This window comes from Quercus suber, unplaced genomic scaffold (assembly GCF_002906115.3).
Source record: "Quercus suber isolate HL8 unplaced genomic scaffold, Cork oak 2.0 scaffold_605, whole genome shotgun sequence".
Lineage (NCBI taxonomy): Eukaryota > Viridiplantae > Streptophyta > Magnoliopsida > Fagales > Fagaceae > Quercus > Quercus suber.
In genome coordinates, this window is record NW_027070048.1 from 63,454 (window position 1) to 86,173 (window position 22,720).

General features: G+C 36.4%; 1 protein-coding gene across 2 annotated transcripts; it reads left to right on the plus strand.

Moving 5' to 3' along the window:
- Window positions 1–16,817: 16,817 nt before the first annotated feature.
- On the plus strand, window positions 16,818–18,521 carry LOC136061006 (probable WRKY transcription factor 50). 2 transcript variants are annotated; one of them, XM_065765068.1, is made up of 3 exons: window positions 16,818–17,111; window positions 17,308–17,449; window positions 18,129–18,521. In XM_065765068.1, the coding sequence occupies exons 1-3, from the start codon at window positions 16,886–16,888 to the stop codon at window positions 18,238–18,240; spliced, it is 480 nt and encodes a 159-aa protein (XP_065621140.1). In that variant the 5' UTR covers window positions 16,818–16,885; the 3' UTR covers window positions 18,241–18,521. The 2 variants fall into 2 exon arrangements, with proteins under 2 accessions (XP_065621140.1, XP_065621139.1); XM_065765067.1 differs by having other exon boundaries at window positions 16,819–17,111; window positions 18,117–18,521.
- The last annotated feature ends 4,199 nt before the right edge of the window (window positions 18,522–22,720 follow it).

A 22,720-nucleotide genomic window follows, 5' to 3' on the forward strand; every position in this document is an offset into this window, starting at 1 on the left:
TCTTTATGTTTTTTTTTTTTTTTTTTTTTTTTTTTTTTTTTTTTTTTTTTTAAGTTTGATCGGGCATAACTCAATTTTAAACCAATCGAGTTTCAAAATAGGGGCATGGACCTAAATAGTTTGGAAACAGGGACGTATTGCCAAATATTTTTAAAAATATGGGTAAAAGGCTAAAATCCTCTCAAAGGACCAAGGCAATTTTCATATGTTTTCTTTTATTGTGAGTTACTCATATGCATCATACCATGTTTCTTTGTAACTCATTCCCTTTGTAATATGACCAATTTTACAATTACAATATTTTAGTTTCTCAAGTGGACTCACCCAACAAAACTCACATTTACTACTTAAAAAATTACCAAGCAGTCAAGGTGTTGTTTCCTTTTACTTTTTCTAAGAAAACAAGAGTGCAGTGTTCATGTATGTTCAAATGTGAAAGTCTACAGTGTATCCTCTTTTTAATAAATTTGCTAAAAGTCTATTGTATTGCTTAAACTGATTACTATCATTATTTTGCTAATTCTTTCATACACACGAGTAATGACTAATATGCAAATACATAATTCGGCCCCCCCAAGTCAAAAATCTTGGATACGCCCCTGGCTGACATATTATCACTTTATCAGTTTATCACCAACACAAGGGTTTTGTAAAATCATAAAATCATATAGTATAATATATTAAAGTTAAAGCTCAATTAAAAACCTAAATTAGTTTCTAATTACATTATAACACTGTGCTAAGTGTCTTTAATTATAATTGCAATCCAATTTCATAGCTAAATACATATTAAAATTTTACCAAGTTTATATATATATATATATATATGTTAGTATATTTGCAAATATAAAATAGCTACTTATAACATAAATATAAGTTTATTTGAAACAAATAAAAAAAATTAGTTAAATTGTTATCTATGAAATTATTAATTTTAGTTTGTCCAACCACTATTTGTATAATAATAATAATACTACTACTATAAGGAAAAAAAAATTTGAAAGCAAATGTTATTAAATTTTGTTGTGCTAAAGTTTAGTTTGTGTTGATTAAATTTTTTTTAGATGATGATGAAACCAAAGCGGAATCCTAAGTTCAACATAAATATAAATTTTATTTTTGTTATTCTATTTCTATATGTATATTGTAGGAATAATAGGCCTAGTAGTGTGTGTGTGTATATATATATATATATATATTGGGCCAGAGGCCCTATCCAAGGACATCTAATTGTCCGAGGACGAGTAAATGCTGTCATGGAAGTTTGCATTAGTGAATGAAGAAATGGGGTCTGGTCATAAGGGTCCAGGAAGGTGGTTCGAGGAGGAATGCCTCCTTGGCTGAGCAAAGTAGAGGTCAGAATATGTAGTCTATCATCTAGAGTAATGTTTTGGGATATTCTATTGATAAGAATACATATCATGAAAGCACAGGACAAAAGGAAATTATGAAATATTTAAGAGAAAGCTGCTACCACCGCATTGAATGCTCTATAACTAACTCTCTGGCAACATTAATGTGGAAGTGATATCTAAACAATAATTTTTAGTCTTACAACTACTCCCAGAGACTTTAGAAATGTACTGATGGGACAGGGATCAAAGCCAGAAACCTGGTCTACACGTGGATGGTAGAGATGAAAGAAGAAAGATAGTATAAAAGAAAAAGAATACCCTGAGGAAAGGGGATTGGAGAATTAAGGGAGAAAAACATTGTAACCACAGAAATTGGACTTGTAATCAAATATAAAAGAAATATATAAAAGAACTAATTTCCTTGGATTGTGCCGAAGACAATTTTCTTCGGGTAAAACTAGTTTATCTTTACTTTCTTGTTATCTGAATCCACTATAATTGTTATCTAACTCATTAGAACTTAGTTTTCAAACCCACTCTCTACAAATTCATTGTATTAGGCTTTTTGGTCCTAAATCCTTTTACCTTTTAGGCTTAGGAACCAAATTGTGCTCCTACATATATATATATATATATATATATATATATATATATATAATTTTTTTTGGGTCAAAGTCAAATCAAACCTTTCTTTTATACTTATTAAATTATTTTTTGGCTATTAAGTTTTTATATTAATAATAAGTAACTAACCTCATCACACGCGCTTCGTAGGTGCGATGAGGCTCTTTTTTTATTTTGAGTTTGATGAAGCGTAAGTTCGTCAGTAGAATGAATTCATCAGTAGAGTTGGTCAGATGAAGGCAATCCTCAGCCTGTATGATCGTACTCTCAAAGGTGGTCACCGGTGTGGTGCCTGCCACGAAGCCTCTGATGCGAAAGTCAGTATAAGAAGCTCTCTAGGAAATGAACAATGTAATTGGAAAGAATGAAAGAGATCTTTTAGTATTTTAGTTTGTATGTATGTACCTGGTCCTTAACAATGTGGGAGACTTATATATGTTCTTATGGCTTCTAACCGTTGGGGTAGTTATGGAGGTCTTAATGCTCCTTTTGGTAACGTCTGGGGCCGTTTAATGTGCCATCACTGTCCTTCAACGGATTGTATAGTTGTCCTTGTAACCGTTTTGGGTTTGATTGCCTGCATTGAATGGTCTGGATATCTTCATCAGTAAAGCATATAATTGACTCATCCAGCTAGAGTTTGGATTCGTCCGTATCGATGGGATCGTCCGTGTGTACATGAACTCGTCAGACCCATCAGTTGCCCCCCGATTCTGTGTTCGTTATTTAAATGACGATCATAGAATGCGAAGAGTTTTACAGTTTACGAGTGTAGTTTGGGGTTTCGATACGCATGAAATGCAAAGCGGCGGCGTTTCGCAAATCGTGGCACACGTGGCACGCGCTGGTGGGTGGAGTTAATGCTTTGATTTGGTGGGACTATTGGGCTTCCCGCTGGTTTTTTCAGTTTTCCAAAACCTTAGTTTAAAACCTCTTCTTGTTCACATTTTTCAAAAATCCTTCAATCATTTGCTTTGATCATCCTTTCCGGCGACCTCTCTCTGCAACCTTTCTACGAACTAGCAATTGGCATGGTGGTGCTCCCTTTTCTGCTCGCTTCCTTAAGGTACGCCCATTCTCCTGTGTTACTCTTCTTCGCCTTGTTATGGCTTTGCATCTGATCTTTTTCTTTTTTCTTTTTTGTTCTAAATTCCATGGGGGTTTAGTTCGCCGTTGTGTCTTTTGGTTTCCATGCTTAGTAGCTCTGAGGTTAGGGTAGCTTGCTCCTCAATTTCATTCCTTTTTGCTCGCTTAGGAGGGTTTTTGGGGGTTTCCTCTAATATTGAGGATTTTGTTTTTGAGGGTAACTGTCTGAGTGTTGCTTTGGCTGATCTGTTGCCTTTGCTTCGTCAGTCTTTAGATTGGTTTGTGAACGAGGTTGGAGTGCGAGTAGGTATGTCCGAAGTTAGATCGAGCGAGCTTGAAACTGGGTTGTCATCCAACGGCGGCCCAGCGGAGAAAGATACCGCCGTCTTTGGCTCTCAAGAGGTTAGGGCTTTTTATACCCTGGGAGAGGAGTGAGGGCTAGATGCTGAAACGTTGGCCAGGTTTAGAGATAGATTCCAGTTTCCGGATCGAGTTAGGGTTCGTCTGCCCAGTGTGGAAGACCGGGCGTGTCACTTCTTCCCAGGTGAGGTATGCTTTTACGAGGCTGCCTTCACTTGTGGGTTGAGGTTTCCCGTCCATCCTTTCTTGATGGAGTTGTTAGATCACTTTGGTATCGCTCCGGGGCAACTTATGCCCAACTCGTGGAGAATTTTAATAAGCTGTATGGGGATATGGCTGGCAGCTAATGACGGGGATATGATCAGGGTTGACGAGTTGGCGTATTTGTATCGTTTGAAAGCGTCAAAGGAGCATGGGTATTATGAACTAGTGCCTTGGGAGAGAGGGACTAGGATTGTCAAAAAATTACCTTCGTCATTCAGGTATTGGAAGTCCAGATTCTTCTATGTGTCTAGGGACGATTTTGAGACGCCCTCGGGGGAGGTTTGGGGTGATCTCCCGATGTTACGTCGTCGGTGGGAAAACCCGACTTTAGGTGCGTCAACATTTCTTCTTCGTTTCTTGAATTCTGTCATGCTTACAATTATGGCTGCTAACACCCTCTTTCTCTCTTCTTTTTTTGTTTTCTTTTTTCTTTTTTTTTTTTTTTTAGTTAAAAGACGACCAAAGCTTAAGAGCAGGTATAGAGAATGTGTGCAGAAGGTTGTCGAGTACGCGCAGACGATCGAGAGCTGGGACGATCTCGTCGATCCCAGAACTCTCGCGTTCTACTGTCTCGGGCCTGAGCCCTCTGCCTTTGTTTTGAAAAACCTTGACATAGAAGGAAAAAAGAGTAAGTTGTAGTTTCGTCAGTATTGACCTTTCTTTCTTGTGCTTTTCCTCGGGGCTAATGTTCTTCTTTTGACAGAGATGACGTCGAAATTCAATAAAGATATGTATGCGAAGATGAGGGCCAAGAAGGATGAGCCCTTGTCCAACATAGGAAAAAAGACCGTGCGTGTAGTAGGGAGAGGTCTTTCTGCCACTTCGCCAACTTCTGTCACTCCCCTCATCTCCGGCACTGAGACGACGAGGACTGCTTCTCCGTCTACTTCAGTGGAGAAGCTCCCCACGCCCGTCTCCAAGAGGCCACGCCTGACAGGGAAAGAGAAAGAGAAAGAGGATGTTGGTCGCTCAACAATCTGGGGAGACGAGAAGCTGGCAGTTGAACGGGCCCACAGCATTGTGACGGCTGACGACCTGAAGGCTTTCTCTGGGGTCTCCTTTAATACGGTCGCTAGTGGCCATGTCCATAAGCTCGTTCAGGTGAAGTGCTTTTACTTCTTTCATGAGCAACCCTTTTTTTTTTTTTTTTTTTTTACTGAAGAATTGGTACTTCTTTTCAGGTTCTGGGAGAAAGCTTACACATCGCCTCTGAGTATCTCACTCAAGAGGCTAAGCTGGCGTCCCTTTCGTTAAAGGTGCTAGCCTTGGAGAGTGAGAACTCAAAGTTGAAGAAGAACCTCATTGAGTCCATGGACGAGGCCACTACTTTGAAGGAAAAGGTCAAGGTTTTGGGTGACGACCTCAGAGTTGAGCGCCAATTGAACCTGGAGAAGGACGAGCAGCTTCAAAGCTCCAAAGAATCGTTGAAGACCATCGCGGCTAGGTCCGTTGAGGCCTTTCAAACCACTGACGAGTACAATACTGTGCTCTTCAGTTGATATTTTAAAGGCTTTAAACTTCTTCGAAGGTACATGGTCAAGCACCCAACTGGCGTTGACATTGGAGGCCTAGACCTGGAAGAAGTGGACAAAGAGATGGCCGCTGACGAAGCTGCTCTGTCCATAGTCCCCGCTGATGACGCTCCAGGAAATGCCCCTGCTGATGATGATGCGGCCGTTGATGCGCCCCTGACTTCCGAAGCCTGAACCTGTTACTTCAGTTTTTTCTTTTGATTATTGCCCATTGTGGCCCCTGTTTTCTTTTGTAAATTTTATCTAGAAACGTGTTTCTTTTTGGGGAACAATATTTAAGCCCAATGTTTATGGGTTTGTAAAGAAACTATGGTAGTTTTCATTTACTTCTTGCATCTTCCCTATGTTTACAAGTTATATGCTTTTAGTTGTACATGTGATGTGTTTGGTGAAACATCTGTGAGACATACCTTCTTTGTAACTGTGAGCGTCAGTAGTTTACATCCGTCAACGCGGAGTCTTACTACTTAGTCATTTTTTGGCATTTTAATCACTCTTAGTTCATCGTCGTCAGTAGTTTACATCCGTCAATGCGGAATCTTACTACTTAGCCATTTTTTGGCATTTTGATCACTCTTAGTTCATCGTCGTCAGTAGTTTACATCCGTCAATGCGGAATCTTATTACTTAGCCATTTTTTGGCATTTTGATCACTCTTAGTTCATTGTCGCCAGTAGTTTACATCCGTCAATGCGGAATCTTACTACTTAGCCATCTTTTTGGCTTTTTAATTATTCTTAGTGAAATTATCTTCGTCAATAACTTACATCCGTCTTTGCGGAATCTTGTTACTTAGCCATTTTTAGGCTTTTAGGTGGGTTTATTCGTCAGTAACTTACATCCGTCTACGCAGAATCTTGTTACTTAGCCATTTTTGGCTTTTGTTAGATTCTTAGAGCGAGTCTGTTTGAACACGAATATTGGCTGAATAATTAATTTATTGATTGTTAATGACGAATGCGTCTTTCAATTACATCTACTAATGGTATTTCTTCAAATGTTCAACGTTCCATGGCCTTGGGAGCCTTTGTCCGTCTAAGGTCTCCAGATGGTAGCTGCCTTGTCTGGATTAGTGGATGACTTTGTATGGTCCTTCCCAAGTAGGGCCGAGCTTTCCTTGAGTTGGGTCTTTGGTTGCTTGGGTTACTTTGCGCAGGACGAGGTCTCCTATGTTGAGTCGCCTGAGCTTCACCCTTCGGTTGTAGTACTCTGTCATCTTCTTCTGGTATTCCGTCATCTTGTTGAGGGCTTTGTCTCGTACCTCGTCAAGGCAGTCTAGATCAACTCGCAATAGATCGTCATTCTCTTCTTCGTTGAACGCTTCCCGCCTGGTGCTGGTTACTCCGACTTCGACAGGGATCACTGCTTCTGTACCGTAGGTAAGCCTGAAGGGGGTTTCTCCCGTTGGTGTTCTGGTCGTGGTTCTGTAGGCCCACAGGACGTTGGGTAGTTCTTCTGGCCAGGCGCCCTTCGCATCGTCCAGCTTGGTCTTTATGATTTTCAGCAACGTGCGGTTCGTCACTTCTGTCTGTCCATTCGCTTGTGGGTGGCCTGGTGATGAAAATTGGTTCTTGATGCCTAGGCCTGAGCAGAAGTCTCTGAAACCTTGGCAATCGAACTGTCGTCCGTTGTCTGATATGATCGTCCTTGGAATCCCGAATCTGCAGATTATATTCTTCCAGACGAAACCTTGGATTCTGGCTTCGGTGATGGTTGCCAATGCCTCTGCTTCAACCCATTTAGTAAAATAATCAATAGCAACTAGCAAGAATTTTACCTGACCTTTGCCTTGAGGCAGGGGGCCTACGATATCGATTCCCTATTGTGCAAACGGCCATGGAGATGTTATCGTCGTCAGCTTTTCTGATGGCAGGTGTTGAATATTCCCGAACCTCTGACATTTGTCACATTTTTTGACGAACCTTGATGCGTCATCTTGCATGGTTGGCCAAAAGTACCCTGCTCGCATAATCTTTCTCACCAAGGATCTTGGTCCTGCGTTGTCCTCGCAAATTCCTTCATGCACTTCCTTCAGGACGTATTCCACCTCTCCTTCGTCAACGCACCTCAAGTAAGGCATGGAGAAACCTCTTTTGTATAAGGCGTCATTGAGAATCGTGAATCTGACGGCTCTCTTCTTGATCTTCCTGGCTTCATCTGCGTCCTGGGGTAGGTGTCCGTCCTGGAGGAATGACATGATGGGCGTCGTCCAGCTACTTTCGCTCTGGACTACGAATGTTAAAATTTCTTCTATGCTGGGGTTTTTCTGTATCTCCATCATCAGGTCTGTCTTTGATTCCGTTCTTTCAGACGAGGCTATTTTTGAAACTTCGTCTGCGGCCCTATTCTGGCTTCTCGGAATCTGGATGAACTCCACTTTTTCGAATTCTTTCGTCAAGTGCTTCGTCAATTTGAGGTATTTCTACATTCTCTCTTCTTTTGCTTCGTATTCCCCTTTGATCTGCCCAATTACTAACTTTGAGTCGTTCTGGACCAGCAGGTTCCTGGCCCCAAGCTCCTTCCCGAGCCTTAGGCCTGTCAGAATTCCTTCGTACTCAGCCTCATTATTGGTGGCTGGGAATTTTAGTTGAACTCCATATCTTAATACTTCTCCGTCAGGGGTGGTTATGACTACCCCTACTCCCCCTCTTTTTTAGGCTGACGAGCCATCAGTCTGTATTACCCATATTTTGTTTTCGCTGGCATGGTTGGGCTCGTCTGGATAGGTAAATTCGGCGATGAAGTCTGCCAAAGCTTGTGCTTTAATGGCCGTCCTGGGATGGTACTCCACATCGAATTGGCTGAGTTTAATTGCCCATTGGACCATCCTCCCAGTTGCTTCGGGCTTACTCATAGACTTCTTGATGGCAACCATCATCACTAAGATTGGATTTGCCTGGAAGTATTGCCTGAGCTTGCGCGAGGCTACTATCAATGCGAATGTGATTTTCTCGATCTTTAGGTACCTGGATTCAGCTCCTTGGAAAGCTTGGCTGACGTAGTAGACTGGGAGCTGTTTCCTATCTTCTTCTCGTATTAAGGCTGCACTGACGGCTGTAGATGAAACTGCCAGGTATAAGTACAAGTTTTCTCCTTCTTTGGACGGGCTTAGGAGTGGTGGATTGCTAAGGTAACGTTTGAGTTATTGGAAGGCCGCCTCACATTCGTCGGTCCAATCAAAGGCTTGCTTCAGGGTCTTAAAGATTGGTAAGCATTTGTCCGTTGCTCTAGACACGAATCTGTTAAGAGCTGCAATCCGGCCTGTGAGATTCTGGACTTCCTTGACGGTCTTAGGTGATGCCATATTGAGTATAGCTTGCACCTTCTCAGGATTTGCTTCTATTCCTCTCTAAGACACCATGAATCCAAGGAATTTTCCAGAGGCGACACCAAAAACACACTTACCAGGGTTTAGCTTCATTTGGTATTGCTTGAGGGTATCGAATGTCTCCTTAAGGTCGTCCAGATGTGTAAGTTCTTCCTTACTCTTGACGAGCATATCGTCGACGTACACTTCCATATTCCTGCCTATCTGCTTGACGAACATTTTATTCACCAACCTCTGATACGTCGCTCCTGCGTTCTTCAGTCCAAAGGGCATTACCTTATAGCAGTAGAGCCCCTGGCTGGTGATGAAGGCGGTTTTATCCTGATCCTCGTCAGCCATTTTTATCTGGTTGTACCCTGAGAATGCATCCATGAATGTCAACAACTTGTGTCCGGCCGTAGAGTCTACCAGCTGGTCTATTCTGGGAAGAGGGAAACTGTCCTTCGGGCAGGCCTTGTTTAGGTCCGTGAAGTCCACGCACATTCTCCATTTTTCATTTGCTTTCTTTACTAGGACGACGTTTGCCAGCCAGTCTGGATAGTACACCTCCCTGATAAAGCCTGCAGTCAAGAGTTTACTCACCTCGTCAGCAATTGCTTGGTCTCTTTCAGGCGCAAAAGTTCTTCGTCTCTGCTTGATGGGTTTCCTCTCTGGGTCCACATTCAACCTGTGTTGAATAACTTCTGGAGATAGGCCCGGCATGTCGTCATGGCTCCAAGCAAAGACGTCCAAGTTCTCCCTGAGAAATTGGATGAGCCTCGTTCTCATCTCAGGACTTAAGGTCGTTCCTATTCTGGTTGTTTTCGTCATTTCCCCTTCGATTAACTCCACTACTTCCAGTGCTTCCACCTTTTCTTCCTCTTTTTCTTCCACTACCCACATGTGGTTCTCCTTAGCTGCTAAAACAGCTTGATAGCATTCTCGAGCTAGAACTTGGTCTCCTTTAACTTCACCAACACCATCTTCCGTTGGAAATTTCACCTTCAAGCAGTAGGTGGATGTGGACGCCTTCCACTTGTTGAGTGCTGGCCTTCCGATGATGACATTATAGGATGAGGGAAAATCTACTACCAATAAGTCTATCTGACGAGTCAACTGCTTTGGGTACGTTCCCACTGTTACCGTCAGCGTCACTATGCCTCTGGGATACACTTGTCACCGCTGAAACTGACAAGTGGAGAATTGAATGGACGAAGTCTTTTGGGATCCAGCTTCAATTGTTGGAATGCGGAAAAGTAAATGATATCGGCAGAGCTACCGTTGTCCATAAGGACCATTTTGGTGTTGAACCCTTCTATGGTGAGCATTATGACCAAGTGGTCATTGTGAGGCTGTTTCACTCCTCTGGAGTCACTCTCGTTGAAGGTCATATCCTGATCAGTTCGTCTGTACTTTGGCAGGGGTGTCATATGGACGTTATTCACTTGTCGTTGATGTGTTTTCTTGAGTGACTTGAATGAGCCCCCGGTGGTTGGCCTCTGCGATTGTCTGTATCTCCCCGACCACATTTTGAGGAGGTTGTGATTGATGGCCGTCGTTCCTGGATGAGGACCCATGTTGGCCTTTGTTTTCATCTCGAATTTATTGTGTTCCCCCTCTTCTGCAGCTTCCCCTTCATATCAATTCTTCTATCTGCTCTTTGAGATCCCTACAATCTTTGGTGTAATGGCCATGATCTTTGTGAAATCGGCAGTATTTACTTTTGTCGCGGACGTTAGGAGATGAGTGCAGTGGTTGCGGCCACTTAAGGTAGTGCTCATCTTTGATCTGCGCTAAAATTTTGTCAACGGGCATAACGAGAGGAGAGTGAATTTTACCGTGCGTGGATTTTTATCATCTTTCCTTCTTACTCCGTCATTAATTCGACGATCTGGTCGGTCCCGCTTTTGCCCTCTACGATCGTCTTCTTTTCTTCCTTTGTCCCCTGGTCTGTCCCGTCCTTGATAGCAGCCAATGCGTCCTCAGCGTTCATGTACTTCTGCGCCTTGAGGAGCATTTCAGCCATCGTCTTCGGGGGTTCTTCGCGAGTGAGCTGATGAGATCCCTAGACCTCAGCCCTGCTTGAAGGTCGTCAGCTGCACCATATCGTCGGCTTCGTCCACCTCCAGTGTTTCCCTCGTGAAACGTTTTACATACGACCTCAGGGTTTCCTTTCTCCCTGCCTGATGGTAAGCAAGTGGTCAGCGGTCCTCTTTGGTCGTTGTCTCCAATAAAGTGACGCAGGAAGGCGTTGCTCAGCTGCTCGAACGTATCAATGGACTATGTTAGCAACTTTGTGAACCATTCTCGGGCGGCTCCCCTGAGTGTATTGGGAAGGAACGACACAATATTTCATCTGGGGGATGTTGAAGTCCCAAGGTCGTCTTGAAGGTGTTTAGGTGATCTTGGGGGTCCTTCAGCCCATCGAAAGGCTCGAGCTTAGGTAACCGGAACTTTAACGGCACTGGGCAGTCGAGGACCACTGTTGTGAATGGCGAATCCGTCGCCCGGACCATCCGATCCACGCTTCGCTCCATTTTTTCTTTGATGGCATTCCTTAGTTCGTCCATCTCCCTCCTCATCTCCCGAAGAATATCTGAATTTTGCTCGGCGGGAGTGTTTGGCCTTCGATGGTCACTTCTTCTGTTGCTATCCCCCTCATCTTCCTTATTTCCCTTCGAATGATTTCCTCCTGCTGAAGCCGTAACCTCATTTCTTGGTTTTGCCTAGTCAGTTCTTCAACTGTGGCTGCGAGGGCTTGAACTTGCTGAGCTAAGGCTGCAGAATCTTGATTAGACTCCATCCTAAAAAGAATAAGAATAAGGAACCACTATTTCGAGTTTGAACACGAAAAATGTCGTCCCCACAGACGGCGCCAAACTGATGAAGCGTAAGTTCGTCAGTAGAATGAATTCGTCAGTAGAGTTGGTCAGATGAAGGCAATCCTTAGCTGTATGATCATACTCTCAAAGATGGTCACCGGTGTGGTGCCTGCCATGAAGCCTCCGATGCCAAAGTCAGTATAAGAAGCTCTCTAGGAAATGAACAATGTAATTGGAAAGAATGAAAGAGATCTTTTAGTATTTTAGTTTGTATGTATGTACCTGGTCCTTAGCAATGTGGGAGACTTATATATGTTCTTATGGCTTCTAGCCGTTGGGGTAGTTATGGAGGTCTTAATGCTCCTTTTGGTAACGTCTGGGGCCGTTTAATGTGCCATCATTGTCCTTCAACGGATTGTACAGTTGTCCTTGTAACCGTTTTGGGTTTGATTGCCTGCATTGAATGGTCTAGATATCTTCGTCAGTAAAGCATATAATTGACTCATCCAGCTAGAGTTTGGATTCGTCCGTATCGATGGGATCGTCCGTGTGTATATGAACTCGTTAGACCCGTCAGAGTTTAATGTAATTTTTCAATTTGAATTTATCTACTGTTAGTAAGATTACACAGGAAGGGATTTTTAAGAAACTAAAATTTAGGATTTGAAATTGAGTAAACTGTTGAGTTTAGTGTGCGCTAGTTTTTAGGAAAAAAAAATGTATTTAACATGCGTGAGATATATTTAAATAGAGAGTGTGCTAATTTTTAGAAAAAAGTTTCTCTGCTAGTTTTTTTTTTTTTTTGGTTGAATTAAAATTTAAACCATATTTTTATTTTTTAAAATAAAGATTATCTAATTAGATTATGAGTATTTTTGACATTTTTTGAATCCATAACTACTTTCTGAATCCTCGCGTGTGATGAGGCTTTTTTTTTTTTTTTTTTTGAGGTTTAGATAGAAAAATTTGTAGAGATATATAAAGGCTGGCCTCATCACACGTGCTTCGTGCGTGCGATGAGACTTTTTTTTTTTTGAGGTTTAGTCTCATAATTTTATATTTATAACCAATTTTTTTTCAAAAATCATAGAATTATCCATTCAAAATATATGTAGTTCAGAAAGTATAATATAATTTTTGTTCAGAAGCTTACCAATTTTGACAGGAAAATGCTTGACCATTGAGAATAATTTAGTATATGAAACAAAAGAACAAAGAAGAAACTGAAGGAATACTGTGAGTTTGTAGTTTTAGGGACCACAACGCTATAAAGGGGAAGAGAGGAACCAATGAAAGAAGAATTCTTTTTTATTAATGATGTTGAAACTGAATTTATGAGTGATTTTTTTTTTTTTTTTTTTTAATGTGATATGGGGCAGTTTCTTTAATAGGGACCGTGGGTGGGTTGTTTTTTTTTTTTTTTTTTTTTTAAGGTGGGGTAGTTTTTTTTTTTTTGTTTGATAGAGGGTGGGATGTTTTTTTTTAGAAGAAGGTGGGGATTGTGGAGAGTTTTTACTTTTTTTTTTTTTATTAATTTTCCTCGATTTACGATTTTAATCTTTTTTTTTTAAGAAATAAGGATAAGCTAATTAAATTAGAGTTTTCTACGGATTTTGGCTTGGTAACATTTGATAACATAAGATTTAATTGTAAAAATAATTATGCGGATCATTTTTTTTTTACCGACATTCCCGATTTCTAATCAGTTAAAACCTCTATCAAAAAAAAAAAAAAAAAAAAAAAAAGAATGCATTCCTTCTTCCGCTAAATTAAAATTTGGAAAGGAGAATAAAGCGAATTTCACGTTCTCCTTGTGATGATTATGACTAAAGAACCGTGCAGTACTAGACAAGAAAAAAAAAAAAAAAAAAAAAAAAAAAATTGCATGATACTCGAGTTCATGGAGCTCCAGTTCCATATAAAACACCGTTATAGGTCTTCCTGAACGTAGCTATAGGTTTGGAACTCGAGCTCCATGAACTCGAGTTCTATGCAATTTTTTTTTTTTTTTTTTAAGTTTGATCGCCCCATACTCGATTTTCTACCAATCGAGTTTTTTAATTGAAACTTGATTTTAGTAAAATCGAGTTTCGAAACAGGGGCACAGACTTAAATAGTTTCAAAACAGGAGCATATTGTCAAATATTTTAAAAAATAGGGGTAAAAGGCTAGAATCTCCGGTCCTTTGATTGTCTTACAACAACAATCAGCATGGGCGGCTCTAGGTGCAGCCCAGGGGGTTCAAATGAACCCCCTGAGCTGGGCCCAAAAAAAAAAAATTTGTATATAATTTTTTTCAATTTGATCCTCCTCAAATAAATTTTGAACCCCCTAAACTTAATTTCTTTTTAAGCCTAGCTTAAATAAATTTGAATATGATCATCTTGACAATATCTTGGTCTTTAAAAAAAAAAAAAAAACCCAATAACAAACCAATATGATCTAAAATATGGGGGAAAAAATAGTAAGCCTAACAATAAAAATATAAATTTTTCCATCTTAAATCTAAAAAAAAAATCATTTACATCTTAACAAATTTGAAATAAACTAATACATAAAAGTTTATTGTATTTAGATCTCACTTGGAGTTCACTTAACAACAATAATTCATATGTTGATTGTATTTAAAAACAATAGATGATTTCCAAGATTTAATCTTAGCAACAATAATTATTATCTTTATCATATTAATAAAAAATATGCAATGAACTTATAGTTTATCTTATATGAGGTACGCTGTGTTCATAATACACTCATAATAAAGTCTAATTGGCAAATTGTTACTAATTATTACCAAAGAGAAAAAAAAGTAATTTCAATCGAGAATTTAAATTAGAACTAATAACAACTTATAACTTAAAATTTGTTAGAAAAGTGTTGTGAAAATGTTTTAGATGTAGCACTTCTCATCTTTTATTCTCTTGCTAGTACGTATTATGAAAAATTTTATAATAAAGAAATTTTGTAATAAAAAAATTATGTAGACCGCAAGATTCACTTTTTTTTTTCTTACCCAAAATATATCTTCTTACTGACCTCCCTAAAAATATATCCTAGAGCTGTCACTGACAATCATATTTCAAAGTAAAAACCATTAAGGCTAACATTGGGCTGGGTATGTAAATTTTTTTGGAGAGGCCAATTTGTACTTTTGCAGGGCCAGTTTGTTTTTATACAGTACTAAATGGAGGTTTCAAAAGCTTTGGCCCCCAAGCTTATGTGTGCCTTCGCCCCTGACGTCAGCTGAAATGGTGTGCCTTGGGAATAGTCATCAATCATGTTCCTCATTCCTCCGTGTTCAACGCAGACTAGAAAAAGACAAGGGAAAAAAAAAAATGGTCCAGAGTAGAAAATTTAATTAGAAAACCCATTAACATAAGCATACACTGTGGGATGAGGCTTCGAAGAAAAAGGTTTAATCTGTTGGATTAGTTTTTTTTTTTTTTTTTATGAATTAATCTGTTGGATTAGAGGAATATTGGACTACGACTTGGCAGATGCCAAATAAAGGCTATTAATGCCAGGCAGTTTGGAATTAGACTTAATATAATAATTAACCATACCGTTTTGATTTTAATCCTTTATATAGTAATATAATATACTATATACTATCTTTTAGTTATTGAACCTATAAAAAGTAACGTCATTAATTAGAGTCATTAAACCAGCTTAACAATTTCAAAGTTTAATTGATCGTCAGCGGAGGCCATTCGGTCAGAGGACCATCCATGATGGAAAAGGCGAAAGCAAGGGAAGAAGTTGCCTTAAAACTTCGGAGGTAAGAAATGGACTGTCCTTGTTTGATGTTGACCTATAATGAGCTTAGATCAGTCTCAGTTCCATTCTATAGTAACATATCCATAATGTAGGTAGAATATTAGTAAATGGAAAAAGTATACCACTAAATTAGTTCCGAGGAAACTTCCTTTAACTTAGTATGTAGTAGTTTCTCAAAAAAAAAAAAAAAAAAAAACTTAGTATGTAGTAATTTAAAAGACTATACAAATGTACCTTTAGTCACATGATATTTCTAGGTTGCATTTGGTATGACTTAAAAAACCAACTTATTTTACTATTTAGCTTATTTTTGCTTCTATTCTTGAATCACACTGCACTTTTTGGTACTATTTATGAGTCTCGCTGTATTATTTCAACTAACTTTTACTTTTATTTATAATACTTTTAGCAAAAAAATTTCAGTTTCAGTTAAATAAGCTCTTCCTAAATGGAAACTTAATAAGTTATTTATTTTGTTTAAATAATACAAGTAAATGAGTCCAAATCTTCTGTCCCACTTTTCCTGCTCCACTCTATACTCCACCAATAAATACTTGCCACGTGTTCACCTAATTAATTAAATACTAATATTAATTAATAAATATAGTATTAATAAGTCAATAATGATAGTATTTAATTAATTAGGTGAACACGTGACAAGTATTTATTGGTGGAGTATAGAGTGAAACAGGAAAAGTGGAACAGAAGATTTGGACTCCAAGTAAATAGTCTTATAAATTGATTGGAGAAGATCAAAGTAAATACATCATTTAAGAGGAAATGAGTAAGCCATGTGCCGCCGTAAAAGCAAAATTGTAGGGATGTGGGACAAAATCCTTAGGACCCTTTAAAAGATTTTTATTTTCTTTTGATCAATAAAGAGGAGAGTAGTATAGTTAAAATTCGGCTTAGGAAGCTATATTTGTATGTTTGCATTTTAAGGCCAACAAACTTTTTAGAAAAGAAAAAAAAATTTAATAGTAGTTCTACATTAAGGATCCAATTTGTCTAAAGTGAAATCTCTTTTTCACATTGACAATTGACTATATATTCTAGCTTTCACATATACTGCAGTAAATTACTTCTGTAACCGGAAGAGATCATATGTTATATCTTGTGAAATATACATGCAGAAACGAGATAAGAAATGAGAAGAAGAAGAAATGTGGGCATGTAATTAAGTTATAGCTACATGCTCCCTGTTGAAGTCAAAATCTCCAAAACAAACGTGTGCATTTTGTTACTACGTGTTTGTGTCGTGTGTGTGTGTGTATATATATGAATTCAAGTTTGTCAGCTCACCTGACCCTCCTGCAGCGGCACATGTAAGATAATGTGGGCAATGAAACAAGGTATCACAGCTTAATTAATCAGTATCACTATCACTATCGCATTTGACTTGTACGTATTCTTCTCCGTTTTGAAGGGGTTGGTCCAAGCACGAGACCCTGCACCTAAATTCACACAATCATAGCTTTAAGTCTACAAAGTCTACCCCAAGTCATCCTCACCATGCCCCACTCTGGCCTTCACCAAAGGTTTCATTTTTTTGGTTATGGGGCACTTCTCTACTCTGCATTAGCTTTGAAGCTTCCTACCCTATCATAGGAAGCTGACGATGAACCCACCTCCTGAATCATTAACCATGGAGCTAGCCTAGCTTGCTAGGTGCTTATATATCCCAATTTCAGTTTTTATAACTACAATAAATCAAAAACAAATGATTTCAAGCTTTTGAGTTTATTTTGACACATCAATATGTCTAATAACAATTTTAAACCACCTGCAGACTTGCCTGAGAGCAGAGAGTATGTCGATCAGTCCAATTTTGAGTTTTCCGAGTATTTAACATTTGATGATTGGCTTGATGAGGAGGATCCAATATCTAATGCTTCTGGGTCTACTCATCAAAATCCAGTTCATCAAGCTAATGAAGTGAGTGTGTTTGGTGGGAGTGAAAGCCACGTTGAAGGGTCTAGCAGCAGTAAGCAAAATTTTTTATAAAGTCAATTTTTTTTTCTTTTTTAGTACAAATATGCTCTACGCACCACTGTCATTGAATATAAACATTATTATTCTTCATTAATTATTTCATTGAATATCATCTTGAGCTATATTTGTAGCATATATATCTCTCTCCTGCTCAGAGTCTATGTATGGATGTATCTTACTATATATAGGAGAAGGTGGAAGTGGACGGGAGAGAAGAGAGGTCAAAGAAAGGTTCGCCTTTAAAACAATATCAGAGGTTGAAATACTGGATGATGGATTTAAGTGGAGGAAGTATGGGAAGAAGATGGTGAAGAACAGCCCAAACCCGAGGTAATAACTACTACATATTGATAAAGTCAAGGGTTCTTTAACAACCATTTTAACATACTAGTAATTATAACTATTTTTTTTTTTTGGGATGGAATCCTAGTTAGAACTTAATTTGAATAACAATTTGCTTATATAAACACACACACACACACACAAAAAAAGAAAAAAAAAAAAGGGGGATTTGAGCATCGATAATTTTCTTTCAAGAAAAACACTGGTGAAGTGGTGATGTTCTAAATTTGAAATAATATCCTATATATTTAATTATTTCCAATCCATTTATTAAAAAACTAAAGTTCATCCATAAATTTTTATCAATAGAAACAAATTAAACTTATCATTTTATAATTTGTTCAAGTAAATTAAACTAACAAAAAGATTATACTTCTTTCCAAATATTTCCAATCAATTAATAAACCCTGGTACTGTCGTTTAATTAAGTTTTATCTATACTAGGCTCGAGTTTTCCAAGCTAGCTAGGTATGCATCAAATCAAATATGATACGTTTTACATTATATTAGACATATAAATAAAGAAAGTTAGTGCATGAAAGGCCCTTAAATTGTGACATATATATATATGTAAGATGATATCTTAATCTTATTATTATATAAATAAGGTTATAATGAACACATATATTTATATTCTGTGATTATATTTATATAGGAATTACTATAGGTGTTCCATTGACGGATGCCCTGTGAAGAAGAGAGTTGAGAGAGACAGAGACGATCCAAGGTATGTAATAACAACATACGAAGGCGTCCATAACCACGAAAGCTCTTCTTAATTAGCTCTGTAAAAGAAGTGTAGAGTACTATTGCTGGAACTGGAAGAAGACTCGCATTAATTACATATATTGGTACATCCAGTCAGCACTAAATATCTCTATTGTGGTTTCATTGCTAACTCTGTTATATTTATATTTTTGTAAGCTAAGGGTACCATATATGTCAGTGTCAGGCGAGTGACATGGGCCATACGGCCCATACTTTGTACCATGATTATCTGCTCATGTACAATCAAGTATTTAATAATAAATTGTAATATGTTAGAACCTTGACGTTGAAATCTAAATTTTGTGAATTACCTTAACAACTCACGTAGAAAAGGGGACTCCAGCACTCCACCTTTTTTCTACTCTAGTATTAGTAGTTGTTGTTGTTTTTTTTTTAAGAAAAAAAAATTAAGCCAAATATACAAAATAGTCGTTAGTGTATTATTAATATTCCAATAGAAAGTTAATATTTAGAATTGATTGTGTTAGTGTATTGATATTAACATGCTAGGTGAGTTCCAGTTAGCTCAACTGGTAAAGTCTCTGATGGTTGAATAAGAGATCTGGGATTCAATCCCCGCCTACACTAAAAACTAATTGGTGTCTTGGTCTGGTGACAAAGAGCACTCATCAGGAGCAGACGCCATAAGTTGAAACTCTCTAAAAATATATATATATATATATATATATATATATTAACATGCTAGCTAGGGACTATTCAACTAAAAAGTTAACCCGCAATCAATCCATCCATCCATCCATCCATCTATCTATCTATCTATCTATATATATATATATATATATATATATATATATATATATATTAATACCCAAAATTTAGAGAAATTTCAATTAAATTTTAATTGAATTCTCAATTTTGCACCATATATTCCATTTAATTTTTAATTTTGTATCAAATGAATTATTGATTGTAAACATCGAAGAGTCCAAATTTGAGTAGATTCTCAATTAGATTTCAATTGAAGTCCAATTTTCTGTCACTTGTTCATCTAATTAAGTTTTTAATTTTTGTGGCGAGTGAATTATTAGGTGTAAAAATTGAAAAGTTTAAAACTAATTAAATTCTAAATCATATATATATATATATATATATTAATAGGCAAAACCGAGAGAAAATCCAATTAGATTTCAAATTGGAATTCAATTAGAGTCTAATTTTGTGCCACATGTACCATCTAATTTTAAATTTTAAAATTTTATGCCAAGTTAGTTAATTCAGTGTAAAAATTTAGAGTTTAATTTTGCACTATGTGTCTCATATATATAGGGAAAATTATACTTTACCACCCTAAATTATATCTCATATTACATTTTGCATCATAAACTTTTTTAATGTACTTTTTGTATTCTGAACTATGACTTTTGTTACACTTTGTACCCCAATGTTAAGCTTGCTATTAACTTGGATGGAAAAATATGATATCATGTGAGAAGACTTAATTGACCCTCTTCTCAATACTTTAAAAACAAAAGATAAATTACACTTTACCATCCTAAACTATACTCCTTATTACACTTTATACTCTAAACTTTGAATTTTCATCTAAGTTAACAGCAAACTTAACAGTAGTGTGCAAAGTGTTAAAAGAGTCATAATTTAGGGTGCAAAACGTGCATTCGAAAAGTTTAGGATGCAAAGTGTAACATAAGGTATAGTTTAGGATAATAAAGTGAATTTTCCCATATATATATATATATATATATATATGTATATATAAAACCAATGCTTAGAGAAAATTTAATTAGATTCAAAATTGAATTTTATTTTTGTTAGCTTTCCATACAAATTAAATTGTTTAGATTTTTGCTATTATTTTTTCTCTGAACTAATGAGCATATTTTTTATACTATTTCTATTCAGATATTTTGTATGTCAGGATCTTGAAAGTAACAAATTATAATTGAGCTGAACAATCCCATGCACCTATCCTCGTTCAATTTATGAGATACTACTGGATCAATTTATTCTTTCATTTTTTGTTGTATTTAGTAGAATTTCACATACAATGATTGTGAATTGATATTATATATGTAGTATCCAATAGTGATTTTCAAAATTATATACATAATAGGAGTGTAATGAGAAACTTGGCGTAACCAATATTATAAAAATTGCAAGAAAAAACCATTTTAGTACCTCCAAATGTCCTGATCAAAATAATATCCTATATGTTTTATAACCCAAGGTCCCAAGCTAACATCAGTAGAACCACTACAATTCATCATTCCTGTGCATAAGCATGAGTTACATACTAGTATATATAATGAGAAACCATTACATATTTTAGAAATGTATGATTTAAAAAAAGTATTGGCTAATATCATGTATAATTTGAATATCTTTTAAAAAAAATCAATTAGAGTCCAATTTTACGCCACACGTCTATCTAATTTTTAATTTTTGTGGCAAAGGAATTATTGGGTACCAAAAATGAAGAGTCTAAATCCAATAATATATATATATATATAATGAGAAACCATTACATATTTTAGAAATATATAGTTTAAAAATGTGTAGGCTAATACCATGTACAATTTGAACCTCTTTTTTGAATATATATATATATATATATAATTTGAATAGTGAAATTATGATTATTTTTAATTGTACCCGGGCTACATACTAGTGTAATATTATGACAGAAACATACGTTTCGTCCCCACAATTTGAGCCAAATCCTATTTTAATTCCTGAAAAAAGTTTAAACTACTAAGTTTAATTAGTACACTTTTTAACTTATCTTTTTTATATCCTCCATTGGGTTACCCAAATCGCTCCAATATTTCATAATGTTTCTGTTAAAAAGTTTATCAAAATAACTTTTCAATCTCTTTTTATTTTGCTCTTCTTCTACTAACACTCTTTGATCTTTATTTTTAATGCACCGGACATCATTTAGGTCACTTGTTTTTATTTCCATTGTCTTAGAAAGTTCATAAAGATGATTTTCTCCCTCCTCCTCCTGTTTTAGTGATCCATCATTTCACTTAATATTACATATGACATTTAATCTATAATGATTGTTTCTTACACTAAAACACAAATTAATAAATCAATAATTTTACAGATATAACATTTAACTTTTTTCCGCATTAAATTTTATAATGTTGTGGCCATAACCACAAGTGACACTCAGGGACCTACCACTTGTAACCACCACTTAAAATCGACTACTTAAGCAATTAATTATAAAATTTGTTGTGAAAAAAAAGGGTGTCCATAGCGTTATTGGTAATTAATTTCTTTTTTTAATGTAGGAGAAACTCAGTTTCAAATCCTGATATGAAGAACCAAAAAAGAAAAAGATATGAAAAGAAAAGAAAAGCTAATCGAGTTACCCGGAAATCACAAATATCAGACTAAAAATATTAGTTTATGGCAAAGATTAGTTTATAGACATAAGACTACTCGGTCAACTTAGAAAGATTGCCGAGAACAGCTTCTATCCCACCATGCCTGGCCCTTTTAAAGAAAAGGTCGGCGGATCCACGGCCCATATTAACATTCCAATATAGGATTTAACTTAGAAAAAGTCAATCAGAGAGATAGAATAGAAATCCAATGAATTTGTAAAATTGCATGAAGTTTCAATTAATATCTTCTAAAAAAAAGTTTCAATTAATATAAAAGAGAGTAAATCAAACTTACTTTCATTACGCTTTATAAAGTAAAGAAATCTTGTCCTATTTTCTATAAATTACAGTTCCTCTTCTAAGAGATTTTGATTTGTATAATTGATACTCTTCACAACCATTTACATGTTATTATAAGAATAATGCTAGATACAAAATATTTTACAAGATTAATTTCTTCGCAACCATTTTATTTTTTATTTTTAAAATAGAAGTCTCAAGAAGATAGAGGAAATTTTTGACATTTTACCAAACATTAAGTTAAATCCGTAAACATAATTTACCCTACATAAAAATGTAAGTTTTTTTATTCAAATCCATATATATAATATATGCCAATTTTTATTTAAAGATAGCGCTAACTATTCTTTTTTTGATGAACATATATAGCTAACTATTCATGTAATATGATCGATCACATGCACATTATATTCATGATGACCACAATATTTTTTTTCATCGTATACGTATATGAATCTTGTCATTCTCAAAGTCCTAAAACCATTTTCAGTATATTTTTCAAACGCTCGATATGTAGCTAGTTGTGTATTGCACTTTGTAAAAAACGCTTATGGTTGTATATGAATTGATTTATTTATAAAAAATTAAAGCTTAATTCAGAAAATAATTTCTTTATGTTTGTTTATTTAATAAACAATTCAATTAAGTTCAAGTTCACGTTTATAGTTAAAAAAATTACACAAATCAAGCTCAAATGTGATAATGTGTTTATGTATGAGATTCAATTTGAGCATATATAATAAAATATATTTATATGCATACATGTTTAAAAATATGTTGACACCCCATTTTGCAACCCGTATTTAACCTCATTTGG

Coding starts and splice junctions, on each gene's coding strand:
- LOC136061006 (XM_065765067.1), top strand. CDS start 16,886: ATGTCTAATAACAATTTTAAACCACCTGCAGACTTGCCTGAGAGCAGA. Junction 17,112..17,307: donor CGTTGAAGGGTCTAGCAGCA/GTAAGCAAAATT, acceptor TACTATATATAG/GAGAAGGTGGAAGTGGACGG. Junction 17,450..18,116: donor AAGAACAGCCCAAACCCGAG/GTAATAACTACT, acceptor ATATTTATATAG/GAATTACTATAGGTGTTCCA.